General features: G+C 40.4%; 1 protein-coding gene across 1 annotated transcript in view; it reads right to left on the reverse strand.

The window, feature by feature from the left end:
* SYN2 (synapsin II) overlaps positions 1-14,851 on the reverse strand; it is a gene marked incomplete at its 5' end in the record, with an annotated part of 41,826 nt that overhangs the window by 13,102 nt on the left and 13,873 nt on the right. Inside the window, one exon of the mRNA XM_005430422.1 lies at positions 10,441-10,590. Within this exon, the coding sequence (XP_005430479.1) occupies positions 10,441-10,590 (150 nt within the window). The remainder of the gene's footprint in view (positions 1-10,440; positions 10,591-14,851) is intronic.

The following is a 14,851-nucleotide window of genomic DNA, read 5'->3' on the forward strand; positions in this document are numbered from 1 at the left end:
GGGAGGAAGGGCAAGATGGCAGGTGGGATAGAAGCTAAAAATGAGATGCAGGTAAAAATGAAACCTTCTTCATCTCAGGAATGAAAACCAGCTGACTCATGAAATACAGAATTCCAAACCACGTTTCGAAAAATTGGGAATGGCCAAGTTACACTGGAGAAGGTAAAGCACTAATACTGCATTGAGGGTAAGGAATACTGCTGAGGAAAGAAACAGCTATTGGACAAAAAATACTGGGAAGGACATTAGTGGGATGCAGAACTCAAATAGATTATTAATTAATTAAGATGGCACCAAAAAATAGGTGTGTGCTACTAAAACCTGTAGATGATGCAGGGCTGGAAGACTGTGGGGCCAAAATATCCTAAAGGAAGAATGAAATTGATCAGTGGAGCTAAAAAAAAAATTCATAATAATTTTAATAATAATATAATTACCTAAAATAATATAGAATGTATATTATATTATATTATATTATATTATATTATATTATATTATATTATATTATATTATATTATATTATATTAATCTATATGATTATATATATATTATATCATATCATATCATATCTGAATTTGTTAAGTATTTAATTGTATATAACATAACTATGGTATTATAAAAATATAACATATAATTTTAATTGTGCTTTCTTCTATAATAAGAAATAAATCTGTCACAAAGGCAGAGCTCACTCACTAACTGAAATCTAATGGGAACAATTTGTGAGAGGTGTTTTAAAAACTTTCATTCCATTTTCAGTCTCATGAGAAGGGTGAGACAATACAGATGGTATAATTCACACTATCACAATCAGAAGCTGAATATTTCTTAATTACAAAACACAATAAGGGTTTCTTGGTTTGTTAGCTTTTTGGTACACTATGCTCTAGATACTTTAAAGCTAATAATCTAAAATTACTCCTTGTAGGTCCTACTACACTACATCTTTCACAGTTCTATTTCTCTATCTAGTCTTATTTACAAAACCATCCTTTAAAACTTTTTTTTCTAACTCTATTTCTCTTTCAACAAATCTGTCTTATTCTAGAGCATTTCTAAGTCAACATTTCTTATCTCAGAGTTTACATATAAATACATACTATGTAAGCCTTCTATCAAGCCCTGAAAACTCTCTACAAATCCATTTCCCACAATAAAGATTCTGCTGTTTGCTGGTTTTTATATTCCCTGTGGACTGAGAGAAACAGCTACAATGGAGAGATGAGATTTTAAAAATCCACCTTCCTGTTGCCTGTGCGAGTGGGGCAGCAAGAGGAGAGTTCTCTCCTGCTTTCTACACAATTTTGGAGTGCCCTGTCCAGCCTTGCCCTTCTGCACTGAGGGAATCTGTGTGCAAAACACACTCAGCAAAAACGGGGCCAGCCTGGGGTTGCTTTGTGCTGAAGTTGTGATAAAGAATTCAAAAACTTCGAGCAGCTTTTGCTGTTGCCCAACCAAGTCCCCAAAGAACCTCTGCAAAACCTGTCAGGGTCTTCCCCTGGGTGGGTAGGAAATGGCTGCTCAGAGCAGAAAACAAGCTCAACAGTGGGAATTTTACTTGGAATAGTGTTTAAAAAATGCACTGAAAAGGGCTTTTTTATTAAAAAATTAATTAAAGAGTATTCTAACTTGGATTTTACAGACTGCTTTCCATTGCTAGACAAATAATTACTTCTCTTCAATAGCTTCCTTCTTGAATCGGTCTTAAAAATCATAAAATCATAGAATGCTTTAGGTTGGAAGGGACTTTCAAGATCTTTTTTTTTTCCAAAATAATATTTTTTTTCTCCACCTGGGCAGGGATGCTCCCAGCAGGGCAGGTGGCTCAGGGCAGGTGAGCACCCAGCAGGAGCTCAGTGCTGTTCTCATGGACACTCCAGTGTTTTCCTGAGATACTGGAACAGCTCAGTTCCCACTGTCCCTTCCAGCCCTATTTTCTGCTATTCTGCTGAACAAAAAATAACCCCATCTCTCAGTTTGATGAGGTTTCTAGAGAAACTTCTCAGGGAAAATGGATTTCTGAAGTGCCATCAGCTATGGAAGCTTTCTGCTTCCTTCCACAGCCAGGCAATAATTGCAATGGACAAGGATGCTTTTGGAATTTCATCTTCAGCTCTTTCACTGCTTGAAGAAATCCGATTTCCACTTGTGCTTTTGCAGCAGGGGACACTGAAACCACGCAGTGGCACAGCAGCTTTCAGGCAGCTCTTTCCAGGAGAAGACAAAACCAGGGAGGGAATTTGGGATGGCAGCGAGCTCCCCCGTGTGCTGACACTGGGTGTGAAGGGAGCTTGGAGCAGGGGAACAGCTCCAAAACATGGAAATGCAGAAAAAAGGCTCCAGGAGATGCAGGAGAACATCCTGGGACTGGCAAGGAGGATTTCTCTCACCTTTCCCAGTGTACAGAGGAACCTCCCTATTCTCAGTGGGTCAGGTGGGGCTGGAAGTGCCAAAATCCTGTGCTGAGGGCTGGAGTTGTAGGGAAGTTTTGACCCCTGAGCCCAGGGTGATGCTGTGCTGTGTCTGCTCCTCCAGTTTTAACAAAAAGAAGGGTAATTTTATGGCTGTTTTGAAATATGGGATGGCAAGAGATCCTTGCATGAACAGGAGGAGCTTAAAGGTGCAGAAGTTCACCTTGCAGAGATCCATCACTACTGGATCCACTCAGAGCTGAAGTTTATCCTTGGAAATGAGAGAGTTTGGAAAAAAAGATGCTGGAGCAGCCTCAAGCCCAGTCTGAGAACCCCCATCTTGTGTTTTTAGGGTCACAGTGGAGTGGGAAGGGGCACTGAAAAGAGGCACTGGGAGAGACAGCTGAGCTGTCCCTAAATAAAGTGAATTTCAGGGCTCTGGTGAGATCCAAACCCAACAAGCACCCACAGCTCCTCTTCTCGCTCCTCGTGGTGCTGCTGCTGCCCTCAAACACCCACAGGAGCTCTGGGGGCTGCTCTGAGCTCTGAAAAGTCTCTCCTAGAACTGAAAGACCCTGGAGGGGAATTTTGAAGCAGCTGAACACAAGTTTGCTCTGCTGGCAGCTCCACAAGTCCATCCCCACATTCCAGAGCTGGAAGTGTGTCTGTGTGCGAGGGCTGCTTATTTTTATTTTTTTTCCTACGGAAAAAATCAAGAAAAGTTGAAAATGAGATGCTCTGGCTTTGGATTCTTCCATAATTTCTCTTGGTGCTTCTCCTTGTTTAAAGATTTTGACACACATGGTCTTTATTGAAAATAAACCATGGCAGGGATTTCTGGGGAGAGGGGCAGAATTCCTGCAAGTTAAACAGGGAGAAAAGCCAAACCCCTCTGCTTAACTGGGTATGATCTAAAGGTCAGAGAAATCAAACAGAAAAGTCAAGTGGAGACAGGGAATGATAACAAAAAAAAAAAGTAGAGAGGAAACACCCACCACGTTGGGGAAAGGAAGGGAGACCAAGGAAAAGCCTCCAGAAAAAGGGAATTTGTGTTAGGTTCAGCTTAAATAAATAATCAGAGAGTAAAAATAGATGGAAAATAATATAAAATAACAATAAAAAACCCAACAAAGGATGTTGTGTTTGATAGTAATGACAGCACCAGGACAGAACAGAGGGGTCCAGCCTGGGCTGCCCTGTTTGTGTCTGTGGCAGCTTTTCCCTGCCCTGTGGCCATGGGCTCACTGCTGCCCTGGCTCTCTTCTGGAAAAGGATTGGCTTGGCTCTAGAATGGAATGAGGAGAATTCCTGCAGTTTCCAAAATAACACCTGTGGCACCAAAAAGCTGCTTCTCACAGAGGTTTACCAAGAACAGACAGGCCCCTCCATCGTGGTGGGCTCAGGGTTATTTTCAATCCCAAATATTTTATTTCTTCTTGAGGGGAGGGACCATGGAGCGCCAGAATTCCCAACACCACTGGCAGATTGGGAGATGATCAGGAGATCATCTGGCAGGAGGCAATAAAAAGTTAGGAAAAGCATCACTTTGTTGTGTGAATGAAGACAAAAAGAGATTATTCATGTTGTTATGTTTCAGAGAAATATGGGAAAGTATCAGCTGACTACAATAATTGTTTGGTTTCTCAATTTTACCAGTGCTTTGTGGCTTTCTGAAATAAAAAATCAGCACTAAGGCTGGAGCACTGGATCCTACAGACAACTGAGATCATCCAAATCCTCCTGGCCCTGAAGCCTGACCCTGTCAGGGGCTTTTTCCTTTGGCATTCTCTTCTAACCAGTGCTTTGTGAGCAAATTTTTATTTTGCCAAGCTTTTGATGGCTTTTCTGAAGAAATCATTTATTTTCCCAGGTACACTGCTGGTGATCGGCATTCAGTATAGAGTACTCAGAAATTAAAAAAATAAAAATCAGGGTACACCCAGAAAACTTTATTTAATTTCAACAAATTTCTGTTGATGTCAGTGGAAATTTTGACCAAATAACCCTAAACTTTTAATATATGACCTTTAGTGTATTTTTCTATAATCTTAAGGCCATCAGATGCCTTCAGAAGGGCACCCTTGGTTATTTCTTGGCACGTTGAACCAAGCTGAGCAGGATAACCATTATCAGTGTTCTGATTAAATCACCCTCCTTTTGTGCATACATTCACAGGTAAAATCCCAGAGTTTGTACAGATTTATCCCCAGCTATTTACCTGAGACTCAAACCCAGCTCTGAGCAGCTCCCTTGGCTCTCACTCCATCTGCTGGTGCAGGGGCTCAGGAAGGGTTTTAAACCAATTATTTCCACTTTTACCATCAATACAATTCCTGCTCAGTTATTTGTGTGTTGTGTCCTTATCAATATTAAAGTTTTTGGGGTTTATTTTCCAGCATGAACTTTGTGGTTTTGATACATTGCAATACCTGCATGTGGAGTTCAAATGCTTAAAATAAATCAAACTTTGTTAATGAAATAGGGACTGTTTTAAATACATGAACATCCCCCATGCAGCAGCTCCAGCTGGGTCCTGCCTCTCTTGGGCCTCTGTGCCTCACATGCAGAACCTGCCCTGAGCTGGGGTCTTGTTCAAAGGTGGACAAAATAACCTCAGTGTAGGAAAAAAAAACCTCCATCATTTTATACTTGTGATAAATAAATTTTACTCTGCCTCAAATGTGGCATTTTATAAGGTTGTGGTGAGCTCAGGCTCCTACTTGTTTATTTTCTGCTGCTTTCCTTAATTCCCTGGGTTTATATTGGGATCTAAAAGAGTAACAGCTGTTCTTTTATTTTTGCTAACATAAAAACTAAGGGTTTGAAACCCCCTTTTGATCAAAATAAGCACACAAAGATAAACATCGTGTGTGTGTATATAAACAAACACACACATATATATATACAGTTATTTATGTGCACATTAATGTAGCCAATTAAAACATATTCCATATTGAAATAATAATAAAAAAGAAAGAAATGCATTAGAGTAATATGATGAAAAATTTTGGAGTTTGGAGCATTTCAGCTTTGTAAAATAGATAGAAAAATAGATTTTTCATGTGATACAGCTTATGGAATAGGAGATAATGCATTGTAATAATAAATAGTAGATTTATTCTGTTTATTCCCCAAGTCGTTTATTGCAGAAGAGAAGCCACAAGGTGTCGCTGGGATGCAAATAACCAAAATCCTGCAGTGAGGGGGCACCACCTCCAGCAAAACCGACAGTTTTCAGAATGGCTTTTGACTGAAATAACCTTTGGAATGTGTTGCATTTCAGGCTGTGTGATTTCTGTGCCTCAGCAATATTTTGCCTTGCTCTTTGTGAGTTTTGATGCCAAGGGTTTAGATTCTCTACCAATATATTTAGGAAGGCACCCACAAAAACTCTGTAAGTATTTTAATATGAAATGTAATTTATCTTACCAAGGATGAAAAGATAAATTACAATTTATCTTACCCATGATAATACCTACCTCACTTACCAATGTATCTTACCTATGATTTAAAAGGACTTTTATGGACAGTGGACTAATGCTGAATTCTCCATTTCCAAATAACTCCATGAGGGGATCCTTCCCAATTAAATGTGGTCCCTTCAGCTAAGACCAAAGCAAATAACTGCATTTTCTGGTCATCATAAAAACTTCAGTGACTGGAAGCAAATTGCTGCTCATCATAAAAAATTCCACTAAATCCAAGAGATGGAAGTGAAAGAACTGCGGCTGCTCCTATGGAAATCCAGGAACAGGGAGTTTGCTGATGGATTGATTTTCTCTCTGGAATTCACACTTTTGTTATTTACACCATGTCCACGTGTGGTTCAGTTTTCTCTCTGGCTATGGAACAATAAAACTGGATAAACTCCAGCATGGAAAGGGTCAGGGAATGGAGAATACACAGATTATAATTGGTTTATTAGCACTGTGCCGCTCCTTTCTCTGACAGCACACAGAACCAGGATGTAGCTGGGAATGCTCTGCTCTCTGTGATGACATCAGGCCATGGATCTTGTGCCTCTGGAGCACAAATTCCTTCCTTCTTTCCTTCCATTAAGGAAATAAATCCCTTATTCTTTCATGGGTAATGCAACAGGACTGAATGAGCATTTCCCTAACAGGATTTCCCTCAGCTTCAGCTGCTCACACGCCCATAAACATTTGCATTTTTGGTGATTCTCATGGACAATGTCATTTTCTCTGCAGAATTTCCTCCAGCACAAATCACCTCAGGCCCTGACAGGCAGCTCTGAGCGGGTGTTTGACCATTTTTATTGTTTTATACACAAATGTAATGGTCAAGGAATGAGCTCTGCAAACCCAGAGCAGAGTCATTGGGTGGTTTAACCTATTTTCTTGATTTTTAGGGAAAATTTGAAAGAGGCTTCTCTAAAGATCTGTCAAAAGTAGTCAAAGAGGTTAGAAAATATGGAAAATCCACAATTTTGTTGCCTTCAAGTAGAGCAGGTTTGTTTATGGCAAACTTTTAAAATCATATTCCTAGATAAAGTTCCATTTTCAGCATGGTGTGGGGTAAAACAAATGATCATGATTTAAATAACAGAAACAGCTTCATTTTGATAGATTTTTTTACCACAACAGGTAGAATTTCTGGGAGTCCAAATCTTCACCTGCCCAACTTCTCTGCCCTCTGTGCACCAGCAGAACTTGCTACAGAGTCTGGGCAAGAGTTTGCAGATAAATAAACAAATATCATAGAAAACCCATATTGAAGAAATCTCCCCATTCAGATATCTCAGGTTTAAAGGGTTTAACAATCCCAGCCCTGCCCTGTGAGGTTTCCCTCTGGAATTTGCTGCCCCTGGCACTGTGACAGGAGAGCTTTGCCAGAGCACTGCAGGACCAACCATCCCCACCAGGACCTGGCTGCCCAGTGCCAAACAAAGGCTGATTTTCCCAATCATTGATTTGTTTCCTGATGGATGCTTAATTGGAGTGGGGCTGACCACTGTGGGCATTTAGAAATTGAGGCATGTTTTTATATACAGTCCACCCAGTCTGGACTAAAATAGAAACACTTCTGAAACCCCCAGAAAATAAAGAGATTCAGAACCTGGCACACTTGGAGCTGCATTATTGAGCATAGACTGCTCATTTAAAAGCAGAAGCAGCAAAACTCAGCAATTACTCTTTGATATCTCCAGTATTTTGGTTTCTACACGTGCACAGAGTTGATTTGGGATAAATCAGTGGCTTTGCATTTTGTGTCACCTGTAGGAATGGGCAGTTCTGCCCTGCAGATGAACTGGGTGTTTCTCAAGAATGGGAAATAATTTCTTACATTAGGAAAGACTGCTCAAAAGTAAAAGGGGCAGCTTTGTTTTAACAGGCTGATTTTACTCTCAGCAAAACCCAGCTAAAAATTAACTGTGCATGAGGAGTTATCTGCTTTAAGTTCTGCAAACGTGTTTCATGATTTTCCCTAAAGCTGGGAAGATTAATGGGTATTTGCAAATGGAATCTTCAGCAGAAAATCAGGTTCCCTTTACCTGCCCTAAACTGGTAGAACAAGGCCAATTTTAAGAGTCTGGTTAACTGGGAGGAAAGCTAACAGATATTGCAAATATTCTGAAGGAATATCTCTGGTTTTCACTGCATTTTTTTTTTTTTTTCTCAAGTGCAATCCATAATGTAAGGGTAGGCTAAGAAAAAGAAGATTAATGTGGAATAACATCTTGTTGCCATCAGCAAGGGCTGAATCCTTCAGGAATAACCTAAACTAAAAAGAACCAACCAGAATTCCACCATCCCAGAATACTGTCTCTGCATTCATCCCAAACTCTGGTTTAAGAGCAAAAACCCCTTTCCATGGACATGCTGAGCGGCAGCAATGACTGAGGAATTTAGGAACCTTCTAAAGATGGTCCTTGGATCCTGCTTTCATTCTGGACTCAGGTGGGCAGGTTTTCTTTGGGAATGATTGGGAATTTTATTTACATCCAACCAACAGCCAGCTCCTTTGGATGACAGCAGTAACAGTGAGCCCTGCTCCTCCCCTGGCTGCTCTGAAATCCAGGACAGCCTATCCAAGACCTTACATTTTCCCCCAAAATGTGAAATATCAAATATGAATCTATTCATGTGACAGGTGTGTCTGTTACATACTTTAAATTTTGATTTATGTTGCCTTGTATTAAGTGGATAACTCTAAATTTGCCTCTTTGCTTCATTTTAATATCTGTTGCTCCTAAAAGGAACTATTTTGGCAAAAGGTGATTTATTTTTTCCCCTTCTTTCCCTCTCAGTGCCCTTTTTACAATGGACTTGAGTCATGTTGGATGGAAACTTCTCCATTGTATGTGGTTCTGTGGCTGAAACAATTTTGTGCTTAGTTTCAAGTGGCTGCAACATAAATAGAAGCCACACCACTTATTTTTTCATGTGGGACGGGGTATTTTTATATCTTAAAGCATGATGAGGTATTTGAAGAACAAATTAGTCACTCTGCCTCAAGAACTGGTCTGTCTGAGGTAGGCCACAAAATTGTTCTCAAATTGTTTACCTGGTGTGGAGCCTGCTGGGAGCAAAAATAGATCCTTGATTTAGGCTTGGTATTTAGCTATTTAGGCTTGGTAATTCCTGGCTTACAGTTTGGCTGGTTCTGGTGTTCAGCTGATGCCTGTGGAGTGAGGAGGTCCAGGGCAGCACCAAAACCCTTCCCAGGTCATGGGCAGGGTGGATTTGGTTCTATTTCACCCACAAACTCTTCTAGTTCCTCACCATCCTCATTCTAAAGAACTGATGTCTAATCTAAATGTCTTAAAGCCATCCCCTTGCCCCTCAGTCCTGGTAGAAAAAGGGATTTATAGACCCTTTTGTAAGTACAGATCCCCCGGGTCAGCACTTGTTACTGGCTGCTATTTAATTCCACCTAATTCTTTAACCCATCCAATTCCAGCCAGCAAATGCACACCTCTCCCAAATTTTCTGTTCTTTTACAAAAACACCACACACCCCAAAGTTATTAAAAGGATCACTCCAATAAACCCCATGTTTTAAAAGCATGGAAATAGAAACACAAAGGTGGTTCCTGGGAGCCAGCTGGGCCAGGGGCAGAATTCTTCATCCACACACTTTAACTCTCAGGCCATGCAAGATAAAAGAAGTGAAATGTGCATCTCTTTGCAAACTTTGGCCCATGCCTTCTACTGTGCTGAACATATTTCAGGAGCTTCCTAGATTTCTAAGGCATTTTCATGAATTGTAGTACATTAAAAAAAAAGATTATAATGTCATTAATTTCTCACAAGAACAAGAATTATTCAGTATTATTTTTGACATCCTCAGTAAAAGGGTTTTCTGTGATAGTTCTCCTTAGTATTTCCATGATATTTTATATATGGGACTGAAAGGGAACAGTACAGAGCCTGGTAATTCCCTGAATCCACAGGCAGAAACACAGCAATACTTGCACTTGATTCTACCTGGACACAATCTCTTGGAAATATAACAAACTGATAAAATGTGTTGGTAAGTTCCCAAATCCTTGAGGTTCCACAGGTGTCTGAATTCTTGGAGGAAAACTTTGTGCTTAAAATGATAGACCCAGATGCTCTACTTTAACTGAATCTTCTACTATGCTGAACATATTTCAGGAGCTTCCTAGACATCTAAGGCATTTTCATGAATTGCAGCACATTAAAAAAAGATTATAACCTCATTAATTTCTCACAAGAACAAGAATTATTCAGTATTATTTTTGACATCTTCAAGGCAAGCATTTTCTATGACACTGCTTCTCAGTATTTCCATGATATTTTATATATGGGACTGAAAGGGAACAGTACAGAGCCTGGTAATTCCCTGAACCCACAGGAAGAAACACAGCAATACTTGCACATCTTTATTCTATCTGGAGAAATATCTTTGAAATAGAACAAACTGATAAAATGTGTTGGTAAGTTCCCAAATCCTTGAGGTTCCACAGGTGTCCAAAAAACTGTGTGCTTAAAATGATAGACCAAGATGCTGTATTTTAACTGAATTTAAATTTAATCTTATCCTACCTGAGGCTGCTGAGTGGCAGTGGGTCTCTGAGGAGATGGAATAGGAGTTTTGGACAACATTTGGTTCATTTTGCTTACGACTAGCTCGGTGATGTGCTGCCTGTCTTCAGCCTGGTGCTCTCCAATCAGGGGCATGGCACAGTCCATCACCTGCACAATGCAACAGGACATCAGTGCTGGGAGGGAAATCCTGCTCACCCCTGCAGGAGGGCAGGCTGTGCATTCACAGCAGTGCTTTTAGCAGAAGTACACAAGAATTACAGACATTATGTGTTCCAGCAGAAAATAAACGAGAGAACAGCAACTTTGCAATGCCTTCCCCCTCCCCATCTCCCACCAAAGAACCTTCCAGAAAAATCTTCACACCTGGGCACACACCTTGGGAACAGGGAGAGGAAGCACAGGGTTGACAAGGACAATGAGATTTCTCAGGCTGTGCAGTGATCTGCAGGAATTTCAGCTGAGCTTTCCTCCCTTCCCTGATTTTGGGGCTCACTCCACGTCCAGGAGCTGAATTCCCCCAGGGAGATGCAGAGTTAAACTTCAGTTCCCTGGCACTTTGTGGAGTTTTGCTAGGGAGATCTGGATCCTTATTGATTCATAAAAAACTTTAAAACTTTTCAAGTTTTTAATGAATTACACATTGTTATTATTGATAACCTTTATTAAAAAGTAGTGTGGCTGCAAAGAACAGGGAAGGATTTCTACAGAGAAAGCAGGATGGCAGAGAGGCAGATAAAAATGGGCACATTTCCACTCTAAACATGACAGGTTAATGATGCTCTGTGGTTATTTATCACACCCATTCTGATGAATGAAACCAATACTGAATTCTGCCACTTCAGTTAGTCCCAAGCACTTGTTATTTCTCCAGAATATTTGTTATTTCTTCAGAATATTTGTTATTTCTCCAGTGTATCCACTTCTGCCACATCTGTGTTTTCTTTCAGGGGAAATAAGAGCATAACATAACCCCAGCTATTATGCACAAGGACAGTGGGCATTCCTACTTGGAAAAATAATAGGATTTCATTCACTTTTGAGAAATTGCAATTCTTTTTGCATGTGCATCAGGGCATGTCCATGTCACCTGCAGTGCTGCACTCTGGTGTTTCCCACAGGTCTGGGTGGAAGAATTTTATCTGAGGGTGCACAGAGATCAGTCTGAAGAGCAGGAACACACCCACATTGTGTGCATCCCTCCTGAGGTGGAAGGCATTTAGAGGCAGCAAAACTCTTCTCAATCCCCCAGCCTCCGCAGGACATTTCCTTTATTAACAGAGAACGGAGTTTTGCCTTCCTTCTTTTAGGTTTTCAAGGGTTTCTAGGAATTAGACACAGAAGTTGGATGTTTAAAGGGATATTTGGATTTAGAAGAACATTGCACCTTGCAGTAGTTGGGAAGGATTTATTATTTATAAATAATATCAAGCTTGAGCTCTTCAAACTATAGTAGTATAGTAGTATAGTAGTAGGTGAGAGCTATAGAAATTCTTCCTAAGTGACAAAGGAAGATTTTGTTCCAATAATGGGATTAGCTTGAAGTCCCAAATCATTTCCATGATTCTTCTGTTTGCTCATTTACAAGATTCACTGGCATCGTGTGTTGGCAACCAAAATGTTGGCAATGCTTGTGCTGGGATTTTCAGATTTAGGAGGTCTCCGAGCTTCCTCACAGCCAAAAGGCTTGAAAATAACCCCAGAGTAAACAATGCACAATAATTGAACTCCAGAACAAATGTTTCCTTAGAAATGAATGACTGGTTTTGACTCTAGGGCCACATCAACAGCAGAGAAGAGATGTTTAATAAGTACACTGAAAGGTTCTTGAAAGTTTACCATCTTTTTTAACAACCATAAATTTCAGTGGAACATGCCAATGTTTTCCATTAACTGAGAGAAGAGTTGATCAACCAATAAGAGGGATAAAATGTAACCTTGCAGGTTGAGTGGTCCTTTGTTATTTATTTCTGCTCACTTACTGCTATTTTAAAAATTATATAAACACGTTCAAGATCCACTTCCTTGTACCCTGAGCTGTTTCTTGTGAGAGGAATTTGCTTGGTGCCAGGACTGTGAAGTGTTAATGATGACTGAATTTAGAATGTTTTGGTGTGAAGGGCATTGGATGTTTGCTTCTTCACTGCAAACCATCTGATTTTCAGAGCAGAAGTGATGTTTGGGCTCTAAAAATCTGTTTTAATGAGAGGTTTTTTTTAAAAATATGCACCATAGGGTGTAGATGAGCCCCCCTCTTACCCAACATCAGCTAAAATTTTCACAATCAAAAAACCCTCCCATTGTTTACCATGCACTTGCATTAAAACAATTACTTGGAATGACTGTGAAATAAATTGCCTCCAATAAATCCTGCCAAAGGATTAGGCAGGATTAAGATCTGCAGGATTGGGTTCGGACTGAATTTCTGCTCTCAAGTGCTTCTACAACTGCAAGTTCACACATCAGCTTCCTTTGGGAGGTACTGCCATGCTGTGTAGCAGAACTGGTGGGAAAAGTGAAAATAAGGAGCCTTGAGGTGTCAGAGCTTCGTGGCCACTCCAGTGGAGAAGTTGTTACACTCCTTGAATGAAGAATTTTCAGGCATAGTCACAAATTGAGGCAGATTCAAACAGATTTGGCATTAAACCCAGAACCATTTGTCCTTATCAGTCTCTTATCACTTGGACAGGTTTTGACCTTGTTAAAATCTTTGGGTTTGTTGCCACAGCGGCACAAATATTGTTGGCCAAAGATGTGGAACAGAGCACCTGTGGCACTCCCTGGCAGAGCAGCTGAGATCCAGGTGGATGCTTTATATGGTGATTTTTGGTGTATTGTCTTTTCCTTTCACAGAATACAGTCAATTTTCATTCCTGGTACAAGAGTTTATGACAACTGTTTTATATTTTGATTTTATATAAATGTATCTTGAGAATATTTTGGGCAACACCAACAGATTTTAAATCCTGTGAGTGACTACAGGAATGTCAGGCTGGCATTTCCCCCCCTCAGAAGATTTGACAAAGTTTAAACATACACAAAGCTCTCTGTTTATAAATAGTCTATTTACAGCCTGTGCTAGATTTAAAATCCCATTTAAACTCAGCCAGTTTTTAGTTCAGCATATAGTTCAGCTATTTAAAATATTGGAGTTTCCCACTAAGAGGATTTCACAGAAAAAAAAAAGAGGACATCTGTAATTTATAAAATCAAATACATTCCTTTTGCAGATGCCAGTAAAAACATGGGTCACTATGAATTACAGTCCCTTAATTCATATCACTGTGAACTTGATACATTTTTGTATCAATGTACTTTCATTTCAGTGGCCACTTCCTTGGGATTAATTTCTTTTATCACCCAGGGACTGATTGTAAATATTAGTGGGAAAGGTGAATTGCTAAAATTTGGGATACAAGACAGACTGGCAACACAAGGAAGAGAAATTCTGTAATTAGGAAGGGAAATGGGATGGGATTTCTAAAGGAGACAGAGGAATTATATCAGTAATTGCAAAGTGATCGTGATGTTTGAGGGAGAAATTCCCACACCCGGCTCTGCTGCTCAGCCCCAAGGATTGGGATGTGCTGGGCAGAGATTTGGGAAGGGCTGGGAAAAGCAGAGCTGGGGAGGTTAAAGGAAGGGCAAAGGTAAAGAATCCTGTGGATAAAGTGGGGAAAAGGCATTTCCCAGGATGCTGAAAGACAAGAGGAACACGCTGGGCTGTCAGTCAGTCAGTCTGGCAGGACAGATGGACCTCCTGAAGGAAAAGCCCAGGAATTCCAGGAGAAAACAGGATAAGTGGTAAGTGCAGGGCAAGGGGGAATGAAATCAGGGTGATTTGGAAGGTCCATGCTTGGCAGAGTGAGAGCTGGGCAAAGCCATTCCCTTGGGTGGGCGAGTACAGCAATGGTCCAGAGCAGAAACTATGAGAGACTTCTGAGTTTATCAGTGATTACAGCTGGGTTTGGCTCCTTCCCTGAGCTGAGCAGAGGAATTCTGTCCTGGATGGGAGGACAGGAGAAGTAGCTGAGCTTCTGAAGAATTTTAGGCCAAGAGCAGAACTTTCCATACCATTGTGCACAAACACTGTTTCTTCATTTCCTCCGCTGGTTTCCAGCGAAAGTTTTCTTCTTGAAATCCTTTCTAAGGCAAAAACACCACTTGGGAGCTAATTTTAACTTAGCTCAGGGCAAAATGAAGCAAGTGGGAAAGACACCTGCAGCAGCCCATTTAATCTAAAACAAAATTTGGGAGACTTCTGGGAGAACACTCAGAAGGATTCTCTTACATTTGTTCTCTTTTACTGCTCTCATCACCACTCTGAGCTTTTTATTTACTTTCCCAGAGCTTTGCTTTTCCAAGAATGAAACAGGAAAGATAATATTCAGTGGGATCAGAAGTATAAACA

The sequence above is a fragment of the Geospiza fortis genome, unplaced genomic scaffold (assembly GCF_000277835.1).
Source record: "Geospiza fortis unplaced genomic scaffold, GeoFor_1.0 scaffold1212, whole genome shotgun sequence".
Taxonomy (NCBI): domain Eukaryota; kingdom Metazoa; phylum Chordata; class Aves; order Passeriformes; family Thraupidae; genus Geospiza; species Geospiza fortis.